Source organism: Sarcophilus harrisii, chromosome 1, assembly GCF_902635505.1.
Source record: "Sarcophilus harrisii chromosome 1, mSarHar1.11, whole genome shotgun sequence".
Classification (NCBI taxonomy): domain Eukaryota; kingdom Metazoa; phylum Chordata; class Mammalia; order Dasyuromorphia; family Dasyuridae; genus Sarcophilus; species Sarcophilus harrisii.
Window position 1 is genome coordinate 155,821,967 of NC_045426.1, and position 21,847 is coordinate 155,843,813.

Consider the following 21,847-nt stretch of genomic DNA (forward strand, 5'->3'; position numbering starts at 1 on the left):
TAAATATTTACTAGTATATTCCTTGGTATACATATGGGCTAGAGTATTTGCAATAGAGTATCAGCTCTAAAACTTGATCCATTTCACTCACAGTTTCATATCACACACGAGGACATAAAATTCCTTTTTGTCTCCATGAATTGTATTCCCCTGAAATTTAAAAGTAAAATCAGAAGAAACATGTTGACATAAATGCCAACTATTTCTTAGTCTGTATTTCTAAGGAGTGAACAAATTGACCCAGAATTATTTCTGCCTGTGGTTGTTCCAACTAAAGCCAAAACTTTAATCCTGCTTGGATGTGATAGCCCCAAACTGATACATGCTGAAAAAACTCTGTCTCTGACGGCAGTAGGCACATTTTCATGAAGAAAAATAGTTGAATAAAGACATTTGAAAACAGCAATCTACACAAAGGATAATAATAATAAATTAATAATATTAGCTAGCATTTTATGTGGTACTTTAAGGTTTACAAAACACTTTACAAATATTATCTTGTTTTATCTTTTATCCTCATAACAACCATGGAAGGCTGGCACTACTCCTATCCCCATTTTATACAGGAGGAAACTGAAGCAAAGTTAAAGTGACTAGACCAAAGTCATACAGCTAGTAATTGTCTGAGACCAGATTTGAACTCACTGTACTAACCAGGCTGCCTCTCAGATAATAAATGCAATTAGTATGGGTGTAGCAATATGCAGTCCAAATAGTTCTCTAGTCTTTATTTGGTTTTATGGTCTAGCAACATGCAGCTTGGAAGTTCTTGGCATGACTTCAAAATTTTAAAAGCCATTGAAAGCCATCTTTTGAGGACCACCTTCTAGTTGTTTATTTGTTTTTCAATCATGCCTAACTCTTCATGACTCCTTTGGGGTTTTCTTGGCAAAGATACCAAAGTAGTTTTCTATTTCTTTCTCAGCTCATTTTATAAATAAGAAAACTAAGGCAAACAGGGTTAAGTGACCTGCCCAAGATCACACAATTTAGTAAATATCTGAGATTTGAACTCAGGAAGAGAAGCCTTACCCACTTTAGCTAGGCTCAATGTACCACCTAGCAGCCCTCTAGCTTCTAGAGCTCTGTCCTTTTTCCTTTTTTTTCTTTTTTTCCTTTTTTATTATTTTTATTAAGGGGTATTTTATTAAGACTTTTTATTAGTTCCACCTCTAACTCTTTCTTTCCCCTAATCTCTCAGCTAAACCTTCTAAATTTGTTTGGTAGATGATTTATACAAGATTTCTTGGATACTGTTTTATCATACTGTCATATTGTGACTGTTCTTGTACAGTTACCAAAAATGAGAATCAGAACCTTTAGAAATCAAATTATTTACTAACTTTCAGCTTCATGTTCCCCCTTTCCCTTGAAATTTACATCGTATTCTTTCTCCATGCTAATTATTGCACTTCTCTCTACCAGTTAACCAAAGAAAATTTAATATTCATTCCATGAACAATTTATTGAGCACTTATTATGTGTAAGACCCTGTAAGAGGTAGGTGCTTTTAAATAAAACCAGCCCTTGTAGTTCCCTATTCCCTCCAGATTCAAGTCTCTTCCCTATTAGAATGTAAAACTCCTTGAGAGGAAGAATTGTAGCCTTGGTATCCCTAGCAGCTTCTTTGTAACCCCAGCAATTAACATTTTGTTTAGTATATAAAAAGAGCTTAACAAATCCTTGCTAATTTGTTTTGATCACACACATAAATTTTATTTGGCATTTAAAATTCCATAACTTGGCCCCTTTTTACTTCTCTAGTCTTCTTAAACTTTGCTCCCTTCCATGAATTCCGTGAGCTAGACACAGCAGGCTATTTACTCTGTTCTTTATCTTCCATCTTTTTGCCTTTGCAATGAAAGCAAAAGGTTTATCCCTCCAGCCTCAAATGCTTTCTGCCTATCTCTGCCTCTTTGTTTACCTGGTTTCCTTCAAAATTCAACTTAAAACCCCACTTTCTATAAAAATCTTTTTTCTGCCCCTTGCAGCTACTAAAACTTTTCCTTCTATCATTCTTTTCCTTCCATCATGGAGCATGTATCTTGTATGCACCAAGTTTATATGTTTCTATTAGAATGCAGGCTTGTTAAAAAAAAAAAAAAAAGATTGAAAAGTTGTTTTTTGCCCTTGTATCCTCATTTCTTACTTAGCAAAGTGCCTGGCATATAGTAGGCACTTAATAAATGTTTGCTGATTAGCTGACGTGAATATGTGAGTTCTACACCTATACCACAATCTTTATTTCTCCCTCCTTCCCCCCCCCCCTCTCACATGCATACACAGTGTCTTGCCATTGTTACTAATAATGAAGTATAAAATAGAGATGATGCCATTATGTTTTAAACCACGATGATTACTGAGCTGCAACGCCATTAATGATTCCATATTTCTCAGGAAGATACTTAGAGAAATTGATTATTTAAATCTAAAGCATAAGGAGCTAGGAAGTCTAAAGAAAGTATTAGTGATGATGGTATTTATATTCTACTAAAAACTATGAAGGTGAGTAGTTAACAATTGATAGCAAATGAAGCTGTTGCTATATCTCCTTGCCATAACTTTTCTTCCTTATGGTTGTACAATTCTCCTAACTACAGATTGATGTAAATTGCTACTTGTCGTTGACAAGCGTTGTTAGATCCAAAATAAACCTAGACTGTTGTTTTAAGAGTGAGGTTCCTAATATTTTCTACTACTCCAGTGGAAAAAAAAAAAAAACTATGAATTTTTGGTAGCATGTGAAGGTCTCCATATTTTTATTGGCTAACTACAAGTTCTCAAAAAAAGGATCTTTTATCCTTTAAAAAATGACCCCATCAATTCATGTATTTAGCATAGTTTACCAACATTTCCAAACTCAGCATGGAAAAGCCATCAACATGGTACTAGGTCATGGGTCCTGAATGAAGCCGTCAGCAAGGATTAATAAACTGTGACAGCTGCCCAAAAGCTTTCATTCTCTGTATTTTAACATCAGACGGTAAGTTGAAATGCAGTGTAATCTTTGTTGAAACCAGCCCAGCAAACATGGCAGGAGTCAGAACTGAGAACAGATGACAGTAGTCATTGTTCATATAAATTTAGTCTGTAATAGTAAATTCTAGAGATGGCTAGAGGGGTGCAGCATTTACAAAAGCGATTCCCACAGTAATCAAAAAGGATAAGCTATTGCTTATCAATATAAACTAGTATAAACTTTGAAACTCAACAGATAGAACTAAAGTAATTTCAGATACTTTGTCTAACTATCTTGCAACTTTTAAAACTACAGCTATTATCAAAACCCCTTTTTGGTAATATGAATTTCCTATAATTTTTAAAGTAAAAAAAATTAGACATTACATTACAAAATAATTTTAAAAGGTTATTCTTTTTTTTTTTTTTTTTAAATAGACAACTCACACTCATACCTTCAGATAGCTATATTCTTAAAGGGAAACAGAAACAAATAATCACTATAATTCTACAAATGATGCTTTAAAATATAGGTACCAAGATATAATCCATCTGTAAAATGACAAGAATCAGGAATACATGCATTTTTGCAAAATAACAATAATGAAAATATAATAATATTAACAATAACAGAAATAATCAGTGAACACTGTTGCTTAATGGATTCATGATCTGCACTCAAGAACTTTACCTTTTGTTTCTATTTCACATCAATGGTATAAGAGGAATTCATTTGGCTTACCCCTTTTTCAATGCTCCCAGTTTGGCACAGTGTCCCCTCTGCAGCCGGAATACTATTAGTAACACAGCGATTACTTTTGCTGAGGCACCAGAGCTCTCTACACACTTCCTGGGAAAGAAGGCAAAAGCAAGTTGATCAGAATTACAGACTAAAATTGTTTCCAGTCTTCTACATTAAACACAGGAATAGACGTATTCAGATATATTCTGGAAAACACACAAATGCATACACACTCACACATAGCAAGAACAGGCAGGCTTTTAATGTGTAAATTTAAAGGAAGTTGAAAAATTGGAAAAATATTTTGGAGTTATTTCAAAGCTAAAACAAATGTAAAAACATCCTGAAGAGAATCTGGCGATATTGATTAGAGGTTCACAAATTGGGTCTTCTACCAATCTGTGGACACAATATGAGAAGTCAGGGCTTCTTGTCTGTGCTGTTGCTGTGGTTGACCAGTTTTTGAAGTTGCCTCTTCTTTGTTATGAGTTCTCCTTATCCTACTTCAGCATCAAAAATTTACAGTATTTTTGAAATAAGCAATGTAAAATATTTCATTTTGTTCATACTATATTAATCTATCACATTCTAAAATATGCTATTTCAAAGTATTGCCAAGTAAAGAAAAGATAAAACCTAAATATTAAGGAAGATAGTAAATTAAAGGAAGGATAAAATAAAGATATTGAGGAAGATAATATTTTTCAAGAGTTGTTTTTCTTTAAATAAATAATTATGGGTTTTGTATCCTTATTTCATCATCATTTCTATCTTTTAAAACATGTGTGTTAATATAGTCAACCAAAATGTAGTATATTTATTTATTTATTTATTTTTGCTGAGGCATCTGGGGTTAAGTGACTTGCCCAGGGTCACACAGTTAGGAAGTATTAAGTGACTCCAAATTTGAGGCCAAATTTGAGCTCAGCTCCTCCTGACTTCAGGGCTGGTTCTCTATCCACTGCACCACCTAGCTGCCCCTAACAATGTAGTATTATATGTTTTGTAACATAATATTTTATTGTGTTATTTTGCTAATGCAAAGATATGTAACTAGTTCAACATTTAATGTTTATTAAAACATTAATTAGAAGAGGGCAGGGACCTGTCTTATCTAAATTGTATATCTAAATCTAAATCCTCCAGAGCCTACCTAGTGTTATGCACTCCATTCATGTTTAATAAGTAATTTTAATGAATGTCATATTTTAATTATCATACTTACATCTGTAATTTTGCTTGAAACAATATCAGAAAAAAATTTTAATGAACTTCTCATAAACAAAATTTGTAAAATTTAAGAAGCATACTGCAAACAAAATGAGCTCATTATATATCTTTTTTAGTTGAGCATTTCTAGGATGCAGCAAATTAGAGAAATTACACTATACTCTATTTAGAAGGAAAAGGTAAGAGGGAATTAAAAAAAAAAAAAAGAAGTTACTTGTTGAAAAATGGTTGGTTAAAATATAATTTGCATTAACACTAACCAATCCTTTCCCCTTTCCTCCTCATCAGTCCCTTAGACTTCTTTTCATCCTTTTTGATACCTCCTAACTGATACTATTATCTTGACTTGCAAGTTTCTGATGTTTGTGTTCTAAATTTTCTTAATCAAGGCTGCCCTTAATGTTAATTTTAACTAGATTTCATTTGCATAAAAATGCCAGATGGGTTTTAGCTTGCCTTTGGCTTCACATCTCCTTAGTTTTATCTCTGCCAATGAAAAATTTCTTCTTATTAAGATATCCTGGAGTATAAGAATATACCAAAAGTTTAAGAAGACTCAGTCAAGATAGATTCTAGATTAACCTTAGAACAACAATGAAGCATTAGAATGATTTCCCTTTATTCTAGAAGAGGAGAGTTTACCTTTTTTAAAAGGAAAATTTCCTTGCATTCCATCAAAATATTCAGAAATTTAGTCTTAAACACCTTACCATTCTCAAATTCTAAGATAATAAAAAAATTCACTTTCTCACATAGCTTCAGCTTCTGATTTAGAAGAATATTTATTTATATCACCATATAACTCGGGTTTTTTTTTTTTTTTTTAATATGAAAGTTTCCTGGAATGGAAAAGCATAATGTTAATTTCATATTCATACAGGAGCAGGGCTAAATTATTCTCATTGGATCCTTGGCATCAGAAAGTGAATCCAAAAGAAGAAAAGCAAAAAAAAAAAAAAAAAAAAAAAAAAAGTGTTAATGAAAATGGCCACAAAGTTCCTTGAGCTGTCATTATTTGTCCAACAGAGAAAGGGATTTTGCTAAATTGAGAGACACATGACACTGATCACATGTCTAAACATCTTGAAGAAACAATGATAGAAGAGAATACAACTTTGAATAAGACTGTAATACCTAGTAAGGCTTCAGGCTCACAGGTACATACCCAGAAAAGTAAAAGCCTGTCCTTTGAAAGATCTCCAGTAAAGAAACTATTTTCCAGAAGAATTGAATCCACAACCAACAAGATCTAGGAGATACTCTGTATAAAGATGAACCTTGAAAATTGTGCTTCCAATTGAAAAAAATTATCAAGTCTTTCTGACCCTCCTAATTCTTGGTATATAGAAGTATCCTTTACCAGAGCATTAAGTTCTATTTTTTAAAAACTGTTTATAAGTAAAGGTCTGAAGGGCCACGTGGCATAAAATATCTTTTGGGATAGAAAATGTGGAACTAAGAAGGCTTTGCAGAACTTGAAAGTAAAGCTAAAGATTGGACTTGACAAAATGAAGATGCCATCCTAGTAGAGGCAGTATAGAATGCTCAACCAGGAGTCAGGAAGTCTCTGAATACAAATCTTGCCTGAGCCCTTTTTGTAGTGGCTAAAAACTGGAAACTGAATGGATGTCCATCAGTTGGAGAATGGCTGAATAAATTGTGGTATGTGAATATTATGGAATATTACTGTTCTGTAAGAAATGACCAACAGGATGATTTCAGAAAGGCCTGGAGAGACTTACACGAACTGATGCTGAGTGAAATGAGCAGGACCAGGAGATCATTATATACTTCAACAACAATACTAGATGATGACCAGTTCTGATGGATCAGGCCATCCTCAGCAACGAGATCAACCAAATCATTTCCAATGGAGCAGTAATGAACTGAACCAGCTACGCCCAGAGAAAGAACTCTGGGAGATGACTAAAACCCATTACATTGAATTCCCAATCCCTATATTTATGCACACCTGCATTTTTGATTTCCTTCACAAACTAATTGTACAATATTTCAGAGTCTGATTCTTTTTGTACAGCAAAATAACGTTTTGGTCATGTATACTTATTGTGTATCTAATTTATATTTTAATATATTTAATATCTACTGGTCTACATTTAATGACTACTGGTCATCCCGCCATTTAGGGGAGGGGGTGGGGGAGTAAGAGGTGAAAAATTGGAACAAGAGGTTTGGCAATTGTTAATGCTGTAAAGTTACCCATGCATATATCCTGTAAATAAAAGGCTATTAAATAAATTAAAAAAAAAATCTTGCCTGAGACATTATTTGTGTGATTCTGAGTAAATCTATCTGCCTCAGTTTACTCATTTGTAAAAATAGGAATAATAATAGCAATCCCCTCTCAGGTTATTGTGAGGGTAAAATACATTAATTTTTGTAAAATGCTTTACATAACTTGGGGTGCTATATAAATGCTAGCTATTTAAAGTAGGGTAATGTAGTTGAAAGCACATTGGTTTTTATGTCAGAAGTCCTGAGTTTATTTCTTGAATTTTATACTTCTAACTGTGTGTACTTATGCAAATCTCTATCTATGGGATCCTCATTTTTCTTAGCTATAGGAAGAAAGGACTGCATTAGAGGTTCTCACCAGGTCTATTATGAAACTAAGAAAATTATGCTTTTTTAGACAAGAATATCTTCTGAGTAAAATGTGAATTTGCATTTGTAATAAGAAAAAAATTCACAAAAAGAAACAACAGGATGTTTTGAAGTATACCTTGCTTCAATAATACGGGTCCAAAACAAACAAACAAACAAAACAATTCCAGGAAGAATCTTAAACCTCTTTTGACTGTTGAGCTCTAAGAAACTAAAAATAGAGCACTTTCTCAGGGATTTCTCTTGCATGATTTTTTCTGTATCTCAAGTGAGCATTTATGCTTCAATAAAATTAAATTTTAAATCTTGAAATCAGGAAGACTCTTCATGAGTTCAAATTCAACCTCAGACATTTAATAGCTGTGTGATCCTAGGCAAGTCACTTAACCCTGTTTGGCTCAGTTTCCTCATCTATAAAATTAACTGGAAAAGAAAATAGCAAACCACTCCAATATCTCTACTAAGAAAACCCCAAATGGAGTCATAAAGAGTCAGACATGACTGCAGTAACTGAACGACAACAAAATTAAACTTTGAAGCATTGTCACACAATGAAAAGAGAACTGACTTTAGAGGTAAAGGACCAGGGGTTAAAACTTGATTTTTTTGCTTACTACATGTGTGAACTTGGACAAGTCATTTAACCACTCTGGGCCTCAGTTTCCTTATTGGTAAAATGAAGGGGTTGCACTAAGAGGTGACCTCTGAGAGTCCTAAGAGTTCTAGTTATATGATCCTAAATAAAAATTTTGATTCCTCTGCCTTCTAAGAGATTTGCTTATTTGATCTGTTGAACACCCATCATAATATCCAGTATGTCCAGAAAATATATTTGGTGATGGAAAAAATACCTTAAAAATTGTAATGACTCATAGCTAGTCCTTATTAAATGATTTTTGAAAGCAGAGGCTTAGACTTGTTGATACAGATGTTATGGTGTTGCCATCAAGTCATCACTTGGACCCCATAATAGTTATCAATTCTAGTCTGGAGATGATTGTTATGAGGAAAAGTTGAATCTGCCTTTTCCTGTTTGAGCTTGGGAAATGGGAAAACTAATAGGAGCAGCAGAGTATAATAGCACCAGCAATTATGCTAATATCATCCTAAACCAATCTAGAGAACCCAATTCTTGGTCTCTCATAGAGCCTTTCTGGTTGACTGTAAGGACAACTTTCCCTTCTGCCCCTTTGCCCCAAATCAACTATTTAAAAAGTGAACTCTCTCAAAATTGTTAAGAAAGACAACAAAAAAGAGTGGCCAGGGTGTGTAATACATACAACTCTATGCTTTTGTAATTTGCTGTCTATTAAAAGAAGGAGAGTTATATGGTTTCAGATTTCTCTGGTCAATGAAATCATTACAAATTTAAAAGTAAAAACTTTCTGATGAAGCTAAACTCATTTTCAGTCACATAATCCTGAAATCACCATGGTATTGCTTAAATATTGAACTTCCATATTAAAGATGCTATGTATAATGCCAACTTACTTTTAAAGTTCACTAATATTTTTTTTCAAAAACTATGATGAAAACAGTATTTGAAGGAAAAAAAAGGAAGTAAGAAACAAAAGGAAGAAAGGAAAATAGGAAGAAAGAAAGAAAGGGAAGGAAGGGAAAAAAAGGAAGAATAGAAAGGAGGAAGGAAGAAAACTAGCAATAAAGGAAATAAGGAAGTAACGGAGAAAAGGAAAGAAGGAGGGAAGGAGAGAGGGAGGAGAAAGGGAAGAAGGTATCTATCAAAATCTTGATCATCTTTCAGTATATTTAAAGTAATGACATCAGTAATCATTAGTTACAATCTAAACGCTTTTTCTTCAAGAATAATTGTAGTACATTTCTCACTTATTTTTGGTTTTTTTCCTGCTTCTTAAAAACATCTCCCTATAAAAAGAATAGTCAAGAAGATGTGAGTATAGTTCTGATTCTGCTATTCACCAACTACATAATTGGGCAAATCACTTGTTCTCTGTGGGCCTCAGTACCTTTATCTATAAAACAATAATTCTCTTCTTCAGCTCTATGACTTTTCTTTAATATTTCCAGTGAAGCTCAGGGACTTATGACCTGAACAGGATGAGTGGTGTGAGGATAAATTGTGGCCAAGGGAGAATGGGGTTAGTCAACCTCCAAACTGACCCTGCTAGTAGTTATATTTATGTGAATAAAGAAGATGAATAGCTTATTTTGTATGGAAGAATTGTACAGTTTCAAAGACCCTTGCTTTTCTCTGTTTTGTGGGCCATTTGGTTCCTAGCATTGCTCCAGTGAAAGAAAACATTTGAATAACTAAACAAAACAGCTTTTCTCTTTTTATTTTGGGCTAACTTCTCATTGACAAAAACAGAATCCAACAATAAGTCTTGAGCCCAGTTTAAAAAAAAAAAAGATTGATGGCAGCTTAATTATATTAATTGTACATAAAATATTACTCTAAGCATCCTATAAATCTCTCTAGGGGGTTCTAAATCCAGATTAGGCTCTATAGCATTTTCTGTGACTTGGAAGAAGATGAATGCAAATAAGAATTATCTTGTCACTGAAATGTTTAAAAATTTTTTCTTTCACAACTATGAGACACAGAATAGCATAATAGGTAGAGAGCTGGCCTAAAGGCCAAGAATTTATGGGCTTAAATCAAACCTTGGACATATTGGGGCCATGTGTTCTGGGTAACTCTCTTAAGAAAGGGATTCTTAATCAAGTATTCATAGGCCCCCCCCATCTTAAGAGTTCTGTGAATGGATTTCAATGGGGTCTGTTAAGTTGGACAGGAGGGGGAGAGGTAGGAAGGAAATATACCTCTTTACTTTTACTGAACTCTAACTAAAATTTAGCATTTTCCTTAATTAAGAATTTTTTAAAAGTTAATATTCTGAGAAGAGATCTATAGACTTCATCAGATTGCCAAAGGAATCAATGACACAAAAATAGTTAAGAAATTCTAAGAATATAAATTGAAAAGAAAGTACAAATCTGCCTTGTTTGAAGGAGTTTTCTTATGCCAGGAATATCCTATTTGAGTGAAATCACATGTCTAGTTCTTATCCCTTACAACTATTAGAATTTGATATTTCTCTAATGATGATAATAATAACAGTAATAGTAGCAGCCATTTATATAATGCTTTAAATACATCATCTCAATTTATATACCCAGTCCTATGAGGTAAGTATTGATGGTATTATTATCCCCATTTTACAGGTGAGAATTCTAAGGCTGGAAGAGAAGTGACTTAGGCTCATAATATTTAGAGCTGGAAGGGATACCAAATAATTTCCCAAGAGGTAGAAGAGGTGAACTACTTGTAAAAAGAAGAGAATTATTGTTTTATAGATAAAGGTACTGAGGCCCACAGAGAACAATAGTAAATAGCAGAGCCAAAATTTGAATCTAATTATATTGGTTCCCATCCAATATTACTTCTGTGATAGTAGATTTCCACAGGGCCACATGGGTTAATAAGTACAAGAATTTGAACTGAACCCAAGTCTCCTGATTCTAAATAAGTGGGTTTTTTTTTTTTTTCTCATATCATGGATGCTACACCAAAGCCAACATTAAAGAAAAACTATTATATGTGAAATTTCCTAATTTCACATTTCATGTAAATTTGAAAAATCAATATGATTTATGTACATTATCTTCAAGGAAATGAGAATTCTTAAATGTACATTTGAGTTTACATATGGAATATCACCTTCCAGATCACCAATCTGCTGAATGTAAACTAATGACATAGTTGGCACATGTTAGCCATAATTAAATATAATTAACCTTTTATTTGTATAGTCCTCTCAACATTTTGTACATATCACACCTTATAATTATCAACAAATAATAAGAAAATAGAATTCCTCAATCAATTTTGCAGATGTGTAGGATATAACTGCAGAGATGCTAACAACAGTCTTTGATCCCAACAGAAGTTTTCATTTGATTTAGAAAATTGTTCTCAACAAAATTTAAATGTATCTACCACAGTTCTTGAAAAAAATTTAACTTAATTTCCCCTTACTTCTTTTTCCCTGAATAGTTATGCATTGAAAAAGAAAATAAATGTTTTGTTTTTTGTTGTTTAATTAATTTGATTTCTCTCTTATTCTTTATTTTTGTACATTTATTAAGTTTATAATTAATTCATGTAGTTATTAAGTTTATAATTTTAAAAGAAATAAAATAATTTGTAATTCTTTAAATATAATTTTAAAGAAAATAAATAATGAAGGCAAAGAAAGCCTTCTTGGTAAAATCAAAAGCCCAGAATAACTTTTACAAGTATTATGTCAATAGGGAAATCAAATTAGGTGTCTTAGGATATAAAGACTTCTTTATTGCTAGATTTTTTTTTTAAACATAAAGGTCATAAAAGAGATAAAATCATGCTCAAAGATATCTGCCCCAGGGCAACCCTTATGTTATTCAAGATCTTTGATTTTGGATTTGAGAGGCTCCCTTTTCTCTTAATATCTTATCAGTAACATCCTTCAACAGCTGGCTCCAATAAACCCAGAAGAACAGGGCCCGGAAAAGGTCAGGAGGAGAGTCCTGATTAGAAAGGTTACTTACCATTTCATCATCACACAAAACAAAAACCAAGAACCAACACATGGTGACCGGATGGCCCCACTCCAGGTGTTTAGAAACTGTCAGATGAAAAGGGGCAATGTATCCTCCAGTGGCCTTAAATAGATTTTAATCCTATTGTGCAAGGAAAGAAAGTCTGAGCCCTATCCCAGAGTTCAACCTGAGTCATTTTAATAAGTACTCACTAGCAAAGAAAACAAAGGCAAGTATTTCCTTTAAAATTAAAAAATTAAAAAAAAAAATAAACACCACCAACCAAGATGCGTACTCAAGAGAAAAAGCAAATATGAAGAGCACATTGAGAACACATGATGTTTAATAGTTAATAGACTATGGTTCCATTATCAATATTAGATATCAATATTAGATTAATTTCTATTTCAACTGAATGACATCTAGTTATAGAGAAAAAAAACAAAAAAAAATTAGTTTATCTTTCCCTACCTAGAAGGCTTGATTCTATAATTTCTGAATATGTCTTTATACATAAAGAAATTCTGATAAAAAAAATTTATCAATATCTCTGATTCATTATCTTGCTGTTCTATATACCTAAATCAATGAATACTTTCTAAGTCAGAGATCATCCAGAAAAGTAAACTTATAATATAAACTCGATTAAAAACATCCTAATATTCAATCATTCTTCCCAATCTGAACATTTTTTTCTGGTATGTAGTAATCTATCTGGAGATAGTGAGGCAAGCACATCATCACTGCTACAGGGAAGGATAAAGCTGGTGGATTGCTTAAACACACAAGTTAAGTTGCAGTAGGGCAAAAGCCAACTGAGTATTCACATTAAAACCAGCATCAGTTTGGTGAGCTCCCAAGAGTGGAGAGTCATCTGGCTGCCAAAGAAAAAGCAAACTATCCCAGATTGGAAATGAAGCTGATCAAAGCTTCCATGTTGATAAGAAAAGGAGTCTGGCTCACAAGTGGCTGTTATACTTGTGTTATGCAAGCATATCACCAGCATCATCAGTGTCATCATCATTTTCCTATTATTCAGCAACCCACATTTCCAATTGAAAATTAAGACTGTTTCTTAACTTGCCATCAATACAAGTGGAGAACAATTTGACATAAATCCATAGCATAACAAATATTCCTTAGTTTTTGAAGTTATCACTCAGCATTCCAATTTACAAGCTAAACATACTCAATTCTCAACTTCCTTTTTATAAATCCCATCTGCAAAACTTTGTCATTTCACTGCTTTCTTCTCCAAAGTTCTCTCTAAAGAAGAATATTCCAAGCCACATTCTAGGAGTAAAAGCTAAAATAGTCCTTAGTCTACCTTTCTTGGGTAAAGCAACGTGTCTAAAGTCACAAAAATAATGAATTTTGAAACTATGATTGAAAATTGGGTTTTCTGATGTCAAATCTTGTGTTTTTAACACTTATCATTCTGGTTTCATTATCCTAGAGGTTCCTACCTAAGGGTGGGAGTTTTAAGGATTATCTCTTGGTTTTATGAAGTTTTATGAACCCTTTTTTCATTTAGACCCTAGTGATGAAAAACTGAAACAGAAAGAGGTGTCACCTCTTTCAATATACAATTAAACCTGCAATATACAAGCAAACCTGCAGGCTGCATATGACTTGTTTTTAAAATGTAATATAATCTCTATTTTATTGTATTTTTATTTATTTTATTAACTATTTCCCAATCACATTTTAATCTGGTACACTCTGTATTGTGGGTTACCTCTGGAATGGAATTTCACAATGAGCAAACTCCTTCTACTAATGCAGATTTACGAAGTGTAGTTTTAGGGAATTACCTAGAATAATGAAAAGTTAACTAATTCATCCAGTGTCAAACATGTAGTATTTATCACATACAGAACTTGAACCCAGATCTTCCCAACTCAAATTTGGCTCTCTATCCATTATACTATGCCCTATACTACTTTATGTTGCCTCACTTTTTTAACTGCTAAACTAACTCTTTTTCTCATTCCTTCCTATATGTCCAGCTATCATTTTTAATAGTATTTTATTTTCCAAATAAATGTAAAGATAGTTTTTAACATTCATTTTTGTAAAGCTTCATGTTCCAAATTTTTCTCCCTTCCTCCCTTACTTCCCCTCTCCCCAAGACAGCAAACATTCTAATATAGATTAAATATGGGCAATCTTTAAAAAACATATTTCCATATTTGTCATGTTGTGCAAGAAAAATTAGATCAAAAGGGAAAAAACAAGAAAAAAAAACAAGCAAACAACAGTAACAAGAACAAAAAGATGAAAATACTATGCTTCTATTCACTTTCAGAACAAAGTTCTCTTTCTGAAAGTGGATGGCATTTTCCATCCGAAGTCTATTGGAATTGCCTTGAATCATCCCAGCTAACATCTTTAGGCTTACACTCTCAAATCAGTTTTTCAAACTCTGACTTATGTTATAGTCACATATTTATATGTTTTACTGTAATACTTAATCTCTGAGATATACCAAATAAATATTCTTATTATTTAGATCCCAGAATAAATGCAATATATTCATTTGTAATAGAATATTTAATATTTATTTAATTGATGTATAAGATAAAATCAGTGCTATAACAAGGATGGCAGCAAGTGGGCATGAGAGACTCTTGTAATAAAGGCAAGCATTGCCTTTTTTCCTAGCTAGGAGCTCTCCAGCATAACTTCAGGCCCACAGCGAGGAAGGAGAAATGTCATTTAATAGAAGAGCCCACAGAAACACAGATTCCCATGGGCCTCCTGCTTTTTTGCAGGCTAGGTAGTAGAAATTTAGAAAAGAAAAAGAAGAGGGGTACAGGCACAGAAAAAAGAAGAGGAAGTAAGAGACAGAAGGCAGTCTGGCAAGATGACCAGCCTCACAGATCAGACATTCCCGGGGTATTCCTGAGCTTCCTTGAAAAAAAAAAAAAAAAAAAAGTCAAACTACAGTAAGAATGGATAGAGAGACTGGAGGAGGAAGGGGAAAAGAAGTACATGGAGTGTAATGGCCATGGTGTCCCCAAACCCATGAATCCTTGGTAAGTCCAACACTCCTGGAGCGAAGCAAAACAACTAAAACAGATTCCAACCTGCACCCAAGAAGCTTTTACAAATTTCTACAGGCAGACAACACTAAGCTTTTTTACCACTGGGCTCATGACTTCTAAAGGCTCTTCTTTTGCTGATATGCTAAAGGAATTAAGGAGTATCTGGGTAGAATTAGATTATAGTCCTCCTGGAACCTGTTGGGTTGCACCCATTTGTGTATGAAAGGCAGAGTAAGCCTCCAGTTCTTGATTCTTACATGCTTTTTATTGTTGCTTTCATGTTTTAATTAAATGTTTTTGTTAATGGATTAGTGATTATTGCATGATTGGATATTAGGGTTTTAATAAACCTTTATATTTAATATATGGGGATTGAGCAAGTATCTGCATAAATGATGGTTTTTAACATGTACACAGACCCTCAAAAAGAAGATAGGCACTCCAGAGACTTTTTAGGAGTCCTGTTACATTCCAAAAAATTGATGATTTAATTTAGTACAAATTAATGCCAAAGAAAAGAGCATTGATGCTGTAATATTACCAAAAACCATATTCAACATGTTGCATTAAAAAAAAGGATCACATAAGTTTTGATTTCCTTCACAGGCTAATTGTACAATATTTCAGAGTCCGATTCTTTTTGTACAGCAAAATAACGGTTTGAACATGTATACTTATTTTGTATTTAATTTATACTTTAACATATTTAACATGTATTGATCATCCTCCCATCTAGGGGAGGGGGTGCGGGGAAGGAGGGGAAAAATTGGAATGAAAGTTTGGCAATTGTCAATGCTATAAAATTACCCATGCATATAACTAGTACATAAAAAGCTATTAAAAATTAAAAAAAAACAAACAAAACAAACAAACAAAAAAGGATTGCATAGAGGGCATAATTCACGTCCTCAAAGTTTATTATAGCTGTGTTCTTTTCAGTGATTATACCACATTTTGTACAAATTCTACCACTGATTACTTGGCTTTCCTTCTATTTTAAGGTTGAAATTACAAAGACCAAAATTTTGCACAATATGTATGAAAGGGTTAATATCTACTGCTATTTGCCACAAAATGAGTGAGGATGCCCCTCCCTTGGACAGCGAGGTGGTGCAGTGACTAGAGTGTGGAGCCTGGAGTCAGAAAAACCTGAATTCAAATCTAATCTCAGACATTTAACTAGCTGTGTGATTCTGGGTATCATTTAACCCTATCCCTTAATTTCTTCTTCTGTAAAATAAGCTGGAGAAGGGAATGCCAAACCACTTCATTATCTTTGCCAAAAAATCAAACAAACAAAAAACAAATAGGGTTACTTAAAGTTGAACTTAAAGTTCTACTATCACCACTGCCATTCTTCCTTCCCTCCAAGACCAGGGATTAGTTTAAAGGAGATAAATTGACCCAAGACTTAACTGGCCTCTTTTCCCTCCCTGGTCCCCTAAAGAGGAAAAACCCAAGATCTCTGAATTTTGTTCTTCATTTAAAAATTTTGTTTTATTTTTCATGTTAGTGGATTAGTGGTTTTTAACCTTCTTTTCTTCCCTTTTTCCCCAGGCACTGCCCAGGCATAGAAGCTTGATCAATAAAGTATTTTTACTTTATTGTATAAGTATTTAAATGACAGCAGATCCCCTAGAAAATTTTTAGGACCTTACCACCAACGGTGATAGATATAACATCTAGCAGAATTTTCCCCCCACATGGCTTAGGTCCATCCCTCCTCATTCCCTCTTGCAACAAGGTTGTTTCCCCTAGAAGGAGACAAAGTGGTCCTAGAACCTTGTTTCCCTGATGTAGCTTTCTGGCCCCTAAGGGCACAAAAGTCCCACCTATGTATAGGAGCCTCTCTGACTTAATAGATTGCTGAAGTCCACATGAGTAACCATATTTTTGACCATATCCTATACTAATTATCATTATGGAGATAAAAGAGACCACCTCCAGATATCTCAGTGCCATCTGTTGCATATCCTTGCTGTTAGAGCAAAGTAAACCTCCTTTTGTTGGTTGTTCAATAACATGTAAGTGCCTCATTTCATTCCAGTAACAAATCTGAACTAAGAGAATGCTGATCATTCTCTATCATTAAACAAATCTTACAGTACAGAATTACTCCTGTAAAAAATTTATTCTATTAACAGTCATACTTTAACTAGTACTTATGTAACATTTTAAGATTTGCAAAGCAATAAGAGGCTTTGAAAATGTCACAGAAGTTCCTAATTTTGTAACATGATCTTCTAAATTATGGTCTATACTTGTTTCAGAAGGAATTCTGGGTCCTAGAAACCTAAATATTTTCTACAAGATAGGAAACTTTCTTGCAAAGAATTGAATGCCTTATTGTGTTCATTCAAAGTAATGACAAAAACCTGACAGCAGGTTCAAGAACATAAAACAATTTAACATTTATTATAAACCTATGTCAACACTGACTTCTTTGATATCAGTAACATAATCCTAAAAGCCTGGACAAATGCTACATATATGTTAGGGCTTTACCTTTTTTAAAAGGATTAATCTTGCATTGTATTGAAGGAACTACTTTTAATGAAGGAAAGAATCCATCCATTCATTTATTCAATGAAACAATCAAAGTAGAGGTAACAATCTAGAGTTGTGCCTGAGCTCAATTTAGCAGGCTATCTTAAAATTTCCCTTAGAGGATCATGCCAGGGATGGGGAGAAGAAGATAATAGAGAAAAGAAACAAAGTTTAGAGCACTAAATCTATGATCTTTGATCTGAGATTCACATTCACTTGGAAAGGCAAATTCAATAACGTGTAAGTTTATCCACTTATAGGTATGTCACATTCTAACGTTTCTAATAACCACTCCAAATAAAGAATGCTTTTTTTTGAAAGATTCCAATTGCCCCAGAGACCAAAGGCTAGACTCTCAGACTCACTGAAAGAGGCATACAACCTCTTATAGATGGACACTGATATTCATATAGCAATTGTCTGTCTCACTCTTTTACTGGTAAACAGTGCTAGACACCAGAAGCTGCAGGGACAATCTTGAGACTGTTCTTTGAAAAATGTGATAAGGACTTGGTGATTAACATTGGACCATGGGCAATAATACTTTGTCTAACCATACTTACTATAAAGGAAGGAAAAGCAAAATAAAATGTACCCAAAAATGTTTATGTGTTAGTTCTGAGTCCTTTCAGGCTGTGAAAAACTTCACAGATAATAAAATGTACCACAGCGAGGTCAATCATCTGCCAACAGCAATAAGATCTATAAAATTTCTGAGGTTTTGTCTGGGGCCTTATGTCTATCTGTGGACCAGCTCTGTCTTGATACTAACCAGTAAACTATGCACTGTTTATTGTTAACATATAGTGAACCACTAGAGCTATTTTGAAATAACATTTGGGGCATGATTTAAACTGACAGAACAAGGAAATTCAGAGTTAAGGCTAAGCTTCAGCTCTGAATTCATGCATTGTGCATAAGGATCACTTTGCATTATGGTATAAAATCAATAAGATCACCCACAGTCTAGACCCCTTATAGAACACAGGGACAGTAGTGACTACTTTAGCATTAAAATTCTCTTTGACTTTACATTATTAATACTGTTTTAGTTTTTTGGTCATTTCTTTTTATGACAATGTTTATTATTGTCCTAGAATTGCTTGATTCAGTTTTCCTACTTTTTTACTAGGAAAAAAAAATTAAAACAAAAGGAGGAAAATAGTGAGATGATGGGCCATGAACATTCCTTCAGAAAGTGATAGGCTCAATGTGATAATGTATGTATAGTACTAGGTAAGTCTTCATGTAGTATATTAATGTAGGTATTATTATTATATTTATACTGCATATATATATATGCAATGCTATGTAATATAATACCATATGGATATAGTATATTGTATTAAAATAGATGACCCTTATAAGAAGTAGAAATTTTTGAACATATTTATGATCTTGATACTATCTACTATTTTATTTTATTTGTGAGCCCCTTTATTTAGAAGTTCAAGCTCCTTCAGGAACTTAGTGACATAGTATAAACTTAGTACATTTCTTTTATAATTTGTGAAGTCCCACTTTTCATACTGTTGGCATAGACTTAGATGCTATCTTGCTCAGGCCCTAACTTTAAATATTATGAGAAAGTGAAATTTATTCATACAACCCATTGCAAAGAAATTCAAACCCAATATTCAGAGCTTTAGACAACTTAAATATTTTTACAACTCAAAACATTCCAAACACCTTTGTGGCCCAAGGGAAACTCTAGTCTTCCCCTTCTCTTCTAGACATGAGTAACACAGAAAAGAGACTTGGTTTTTTTTGGAGAATTTCCTAAACAAACAAACAAACAAACAAAACCCTAGGAGCCAACTTTCGCTAGGTAATGAAAGATGAAATCATGGACTGTCCCCTGAAATAAGGAGTATATGGTATTCTTAATTTACTATGCACATTAATTGTAACTAGTGGAAAGAACACATGACTGAGAAAGAGTTTTAGGTTTCAGACCAAGCTTGTGCCAATCATTTTGAGGCCTTGAAAAAAGTAACTTTTCTGGACACTAGTTTTCTCATCTATAAGTTGGGGAAATGAATGAAGCACTTCACCAAAGCACTCTGAATTTTTCAGGGGGGGAAATGTACAAGAAAAGTGCAAGAATTTATTAATTGGCCATTTCTAAACATACCATATTCTATTATTTTAGAGATTGGCTACAAACAACAATCACTTTACTCCTACTTCTGAAACACATGCGATCCCTATATAGCTAAGACTCAATTCTAGCATAATAATAAACATTGTTATAAAAAAAAGGATTAAAAATATTTTATATTCATTCTCAAATTTGACCAGCATATAAACTGATGAACCTACTCCTGCAAAGAATTTAAGCAGGATTTCTGAGGGCTATGAATGTGGTTCATGGTAGCCACCATACTGACCACACAATGACCAAAAGTTGGAGGCGACAGAGAGTAGATCAGTGTGGTCACTGCTGTGGTTCCCATGGACCACATCTCTTGTCATTAGAAATCCAGCTTAAACACTATATTGAGCACTAGGACAGAGTGGAAGGAGGGAACTTAGCAACCTATCTGGAATCCTAGTCTGAATAAACTAGATGGAGTCCAGAATGCTCTAATGACCCCACTGCAAGAGTGGATGTCTGATCCCACCTGGCACCCACATGCAGATGGTATATACATTAAAATATTTATTAAACATTTTCAATTAATTGGCAAGCACTGTGCTGACCAGAATACAGATGACTTTCTCTGTTCTTCATGACCATTTCCAAAAGTGCACCTTATTTACCTGAGAGAACTGGCACTGTGAAAGATACCATCGTTTGTTCTCTAAAATGGCATTTGTTAGTATTTTTAAACTCTGAAAATCTACCAGCTCCAACAGCTGTGTAAATACAGTTCTATTCAGTTTTTCCAGCACATATTTACTTACTAGATAGTAGCAATTGTCTAGCATATATTTAGATGCTCATTAAAAAGTGGACTTTTGACCCCAAATACTAGATTCTTCAGAGCTAGTTTATGGTCTTTTTCTTTTCTTTTTTGAGGTATTTCTCTGAATGAGGGTTTGAATTTAAGGAAACTAGTTTTCTAATAAATTGGTGTAAATACAATTGAAATATGTATTTGTTTATAAAGTACATGTTCCTCTATGTAGGCCCTCTATAATTTGATTTTAGAACTGAGAACACAATGCACACTTTATCAACACAAAGTCTAAAGAAATGAAAAGCAGAAGGCATATAAAAAGAATGCATTCAATTCCTTAATATGAAACTAGCCTGCTTTTCTAATATTTAAATGCTCATAGTTACAACTGACATAAATGACAACCTTACTAATGAAGAGATGGGAGATGTAAGTTAAAGAATTACTTTTTGGGGGGAAGAAAAAAGTACAAGGAATACCTACATATCCATTTTATTAATAATACATTTCAACATTTACAAAAATATAGAAATTAACATAAGTACATAGACAAGAGTAGAAGCAACATATAGCAACTATAGTTTGAGATTAACTATTATCTTTAGCAATAAAGAAAAACAAAAGCACAGGTATATGAAATCCACAGAATATCTCAAAAGATCATGTTGGCCATTAATTTCAACTTCTAAGAGATAAGTGATGGCTAATAAAATGTTATTAACTTTCACAGATCAATAAGGGGTCATCCACATAGAACAAAGAAAACAATCGGTTCCCTTGAATTCAAATATCATTTCTATGTATCTGATTCCCAAATCTATATATCCAGTCCTACTATCTTCTGTGAGCTTCATCTTCACAGAACCAATTACCAATTAAACATTTCCCATTGGATGTTCAACAAACTCTTCCATCTCAGTGTGTCCAAATAAGAACACATTAGATTTCTCTTCAAATGCTTTTTATTCATTTCCCAATTACTGTTAAGTAGACTACTATTTTTCTAGCCACTCAATTACAATCTCAGAAACATCCTTGGGTCTCCTTTTTCCTTCATCCCTCATATCTAGTTACTTGACAAGCCCTGTCAATTTTAATTTCACAGCAACTAGTTCCCTTTTCTCATTCTCATACCACAACTTCCCTAGTTCATATATTGTGTAGCCTCTTAATTGACCAAGCTGCATCAAGGCTCTCCCTTCTTCAATCCATTTACCACATGGATGTCAAAGTCA

General features: G+C 33.5%; 1 protein-coding gene across 2 annotated transcripts in view; it reads right to left on the reverse strand.

Annotated features, from left to right (window-relative positions):
* ADAMTS6 (ADAM metallopeptidase with thrombospondin type 1 motif 6) overlaps positions 1-21,847 on the reverse strand; it is a 322,872-nt gene that overhangs the window by 101,123 nt on the left and 199,902 nt on the right. For both annotated transcript variants that reach the window (XM_031965568.1, XM_031965571.1), the window contains exon 12: positions 3,701-3,808. In XM_031965568.1, the coding sequence (XP_031821428.1) occupies positions 3,701-3,808 (108 nt within the window). The remainder of the gene's footprint in view (positions 1-3,700; positions 3,809-21,847) is intronic.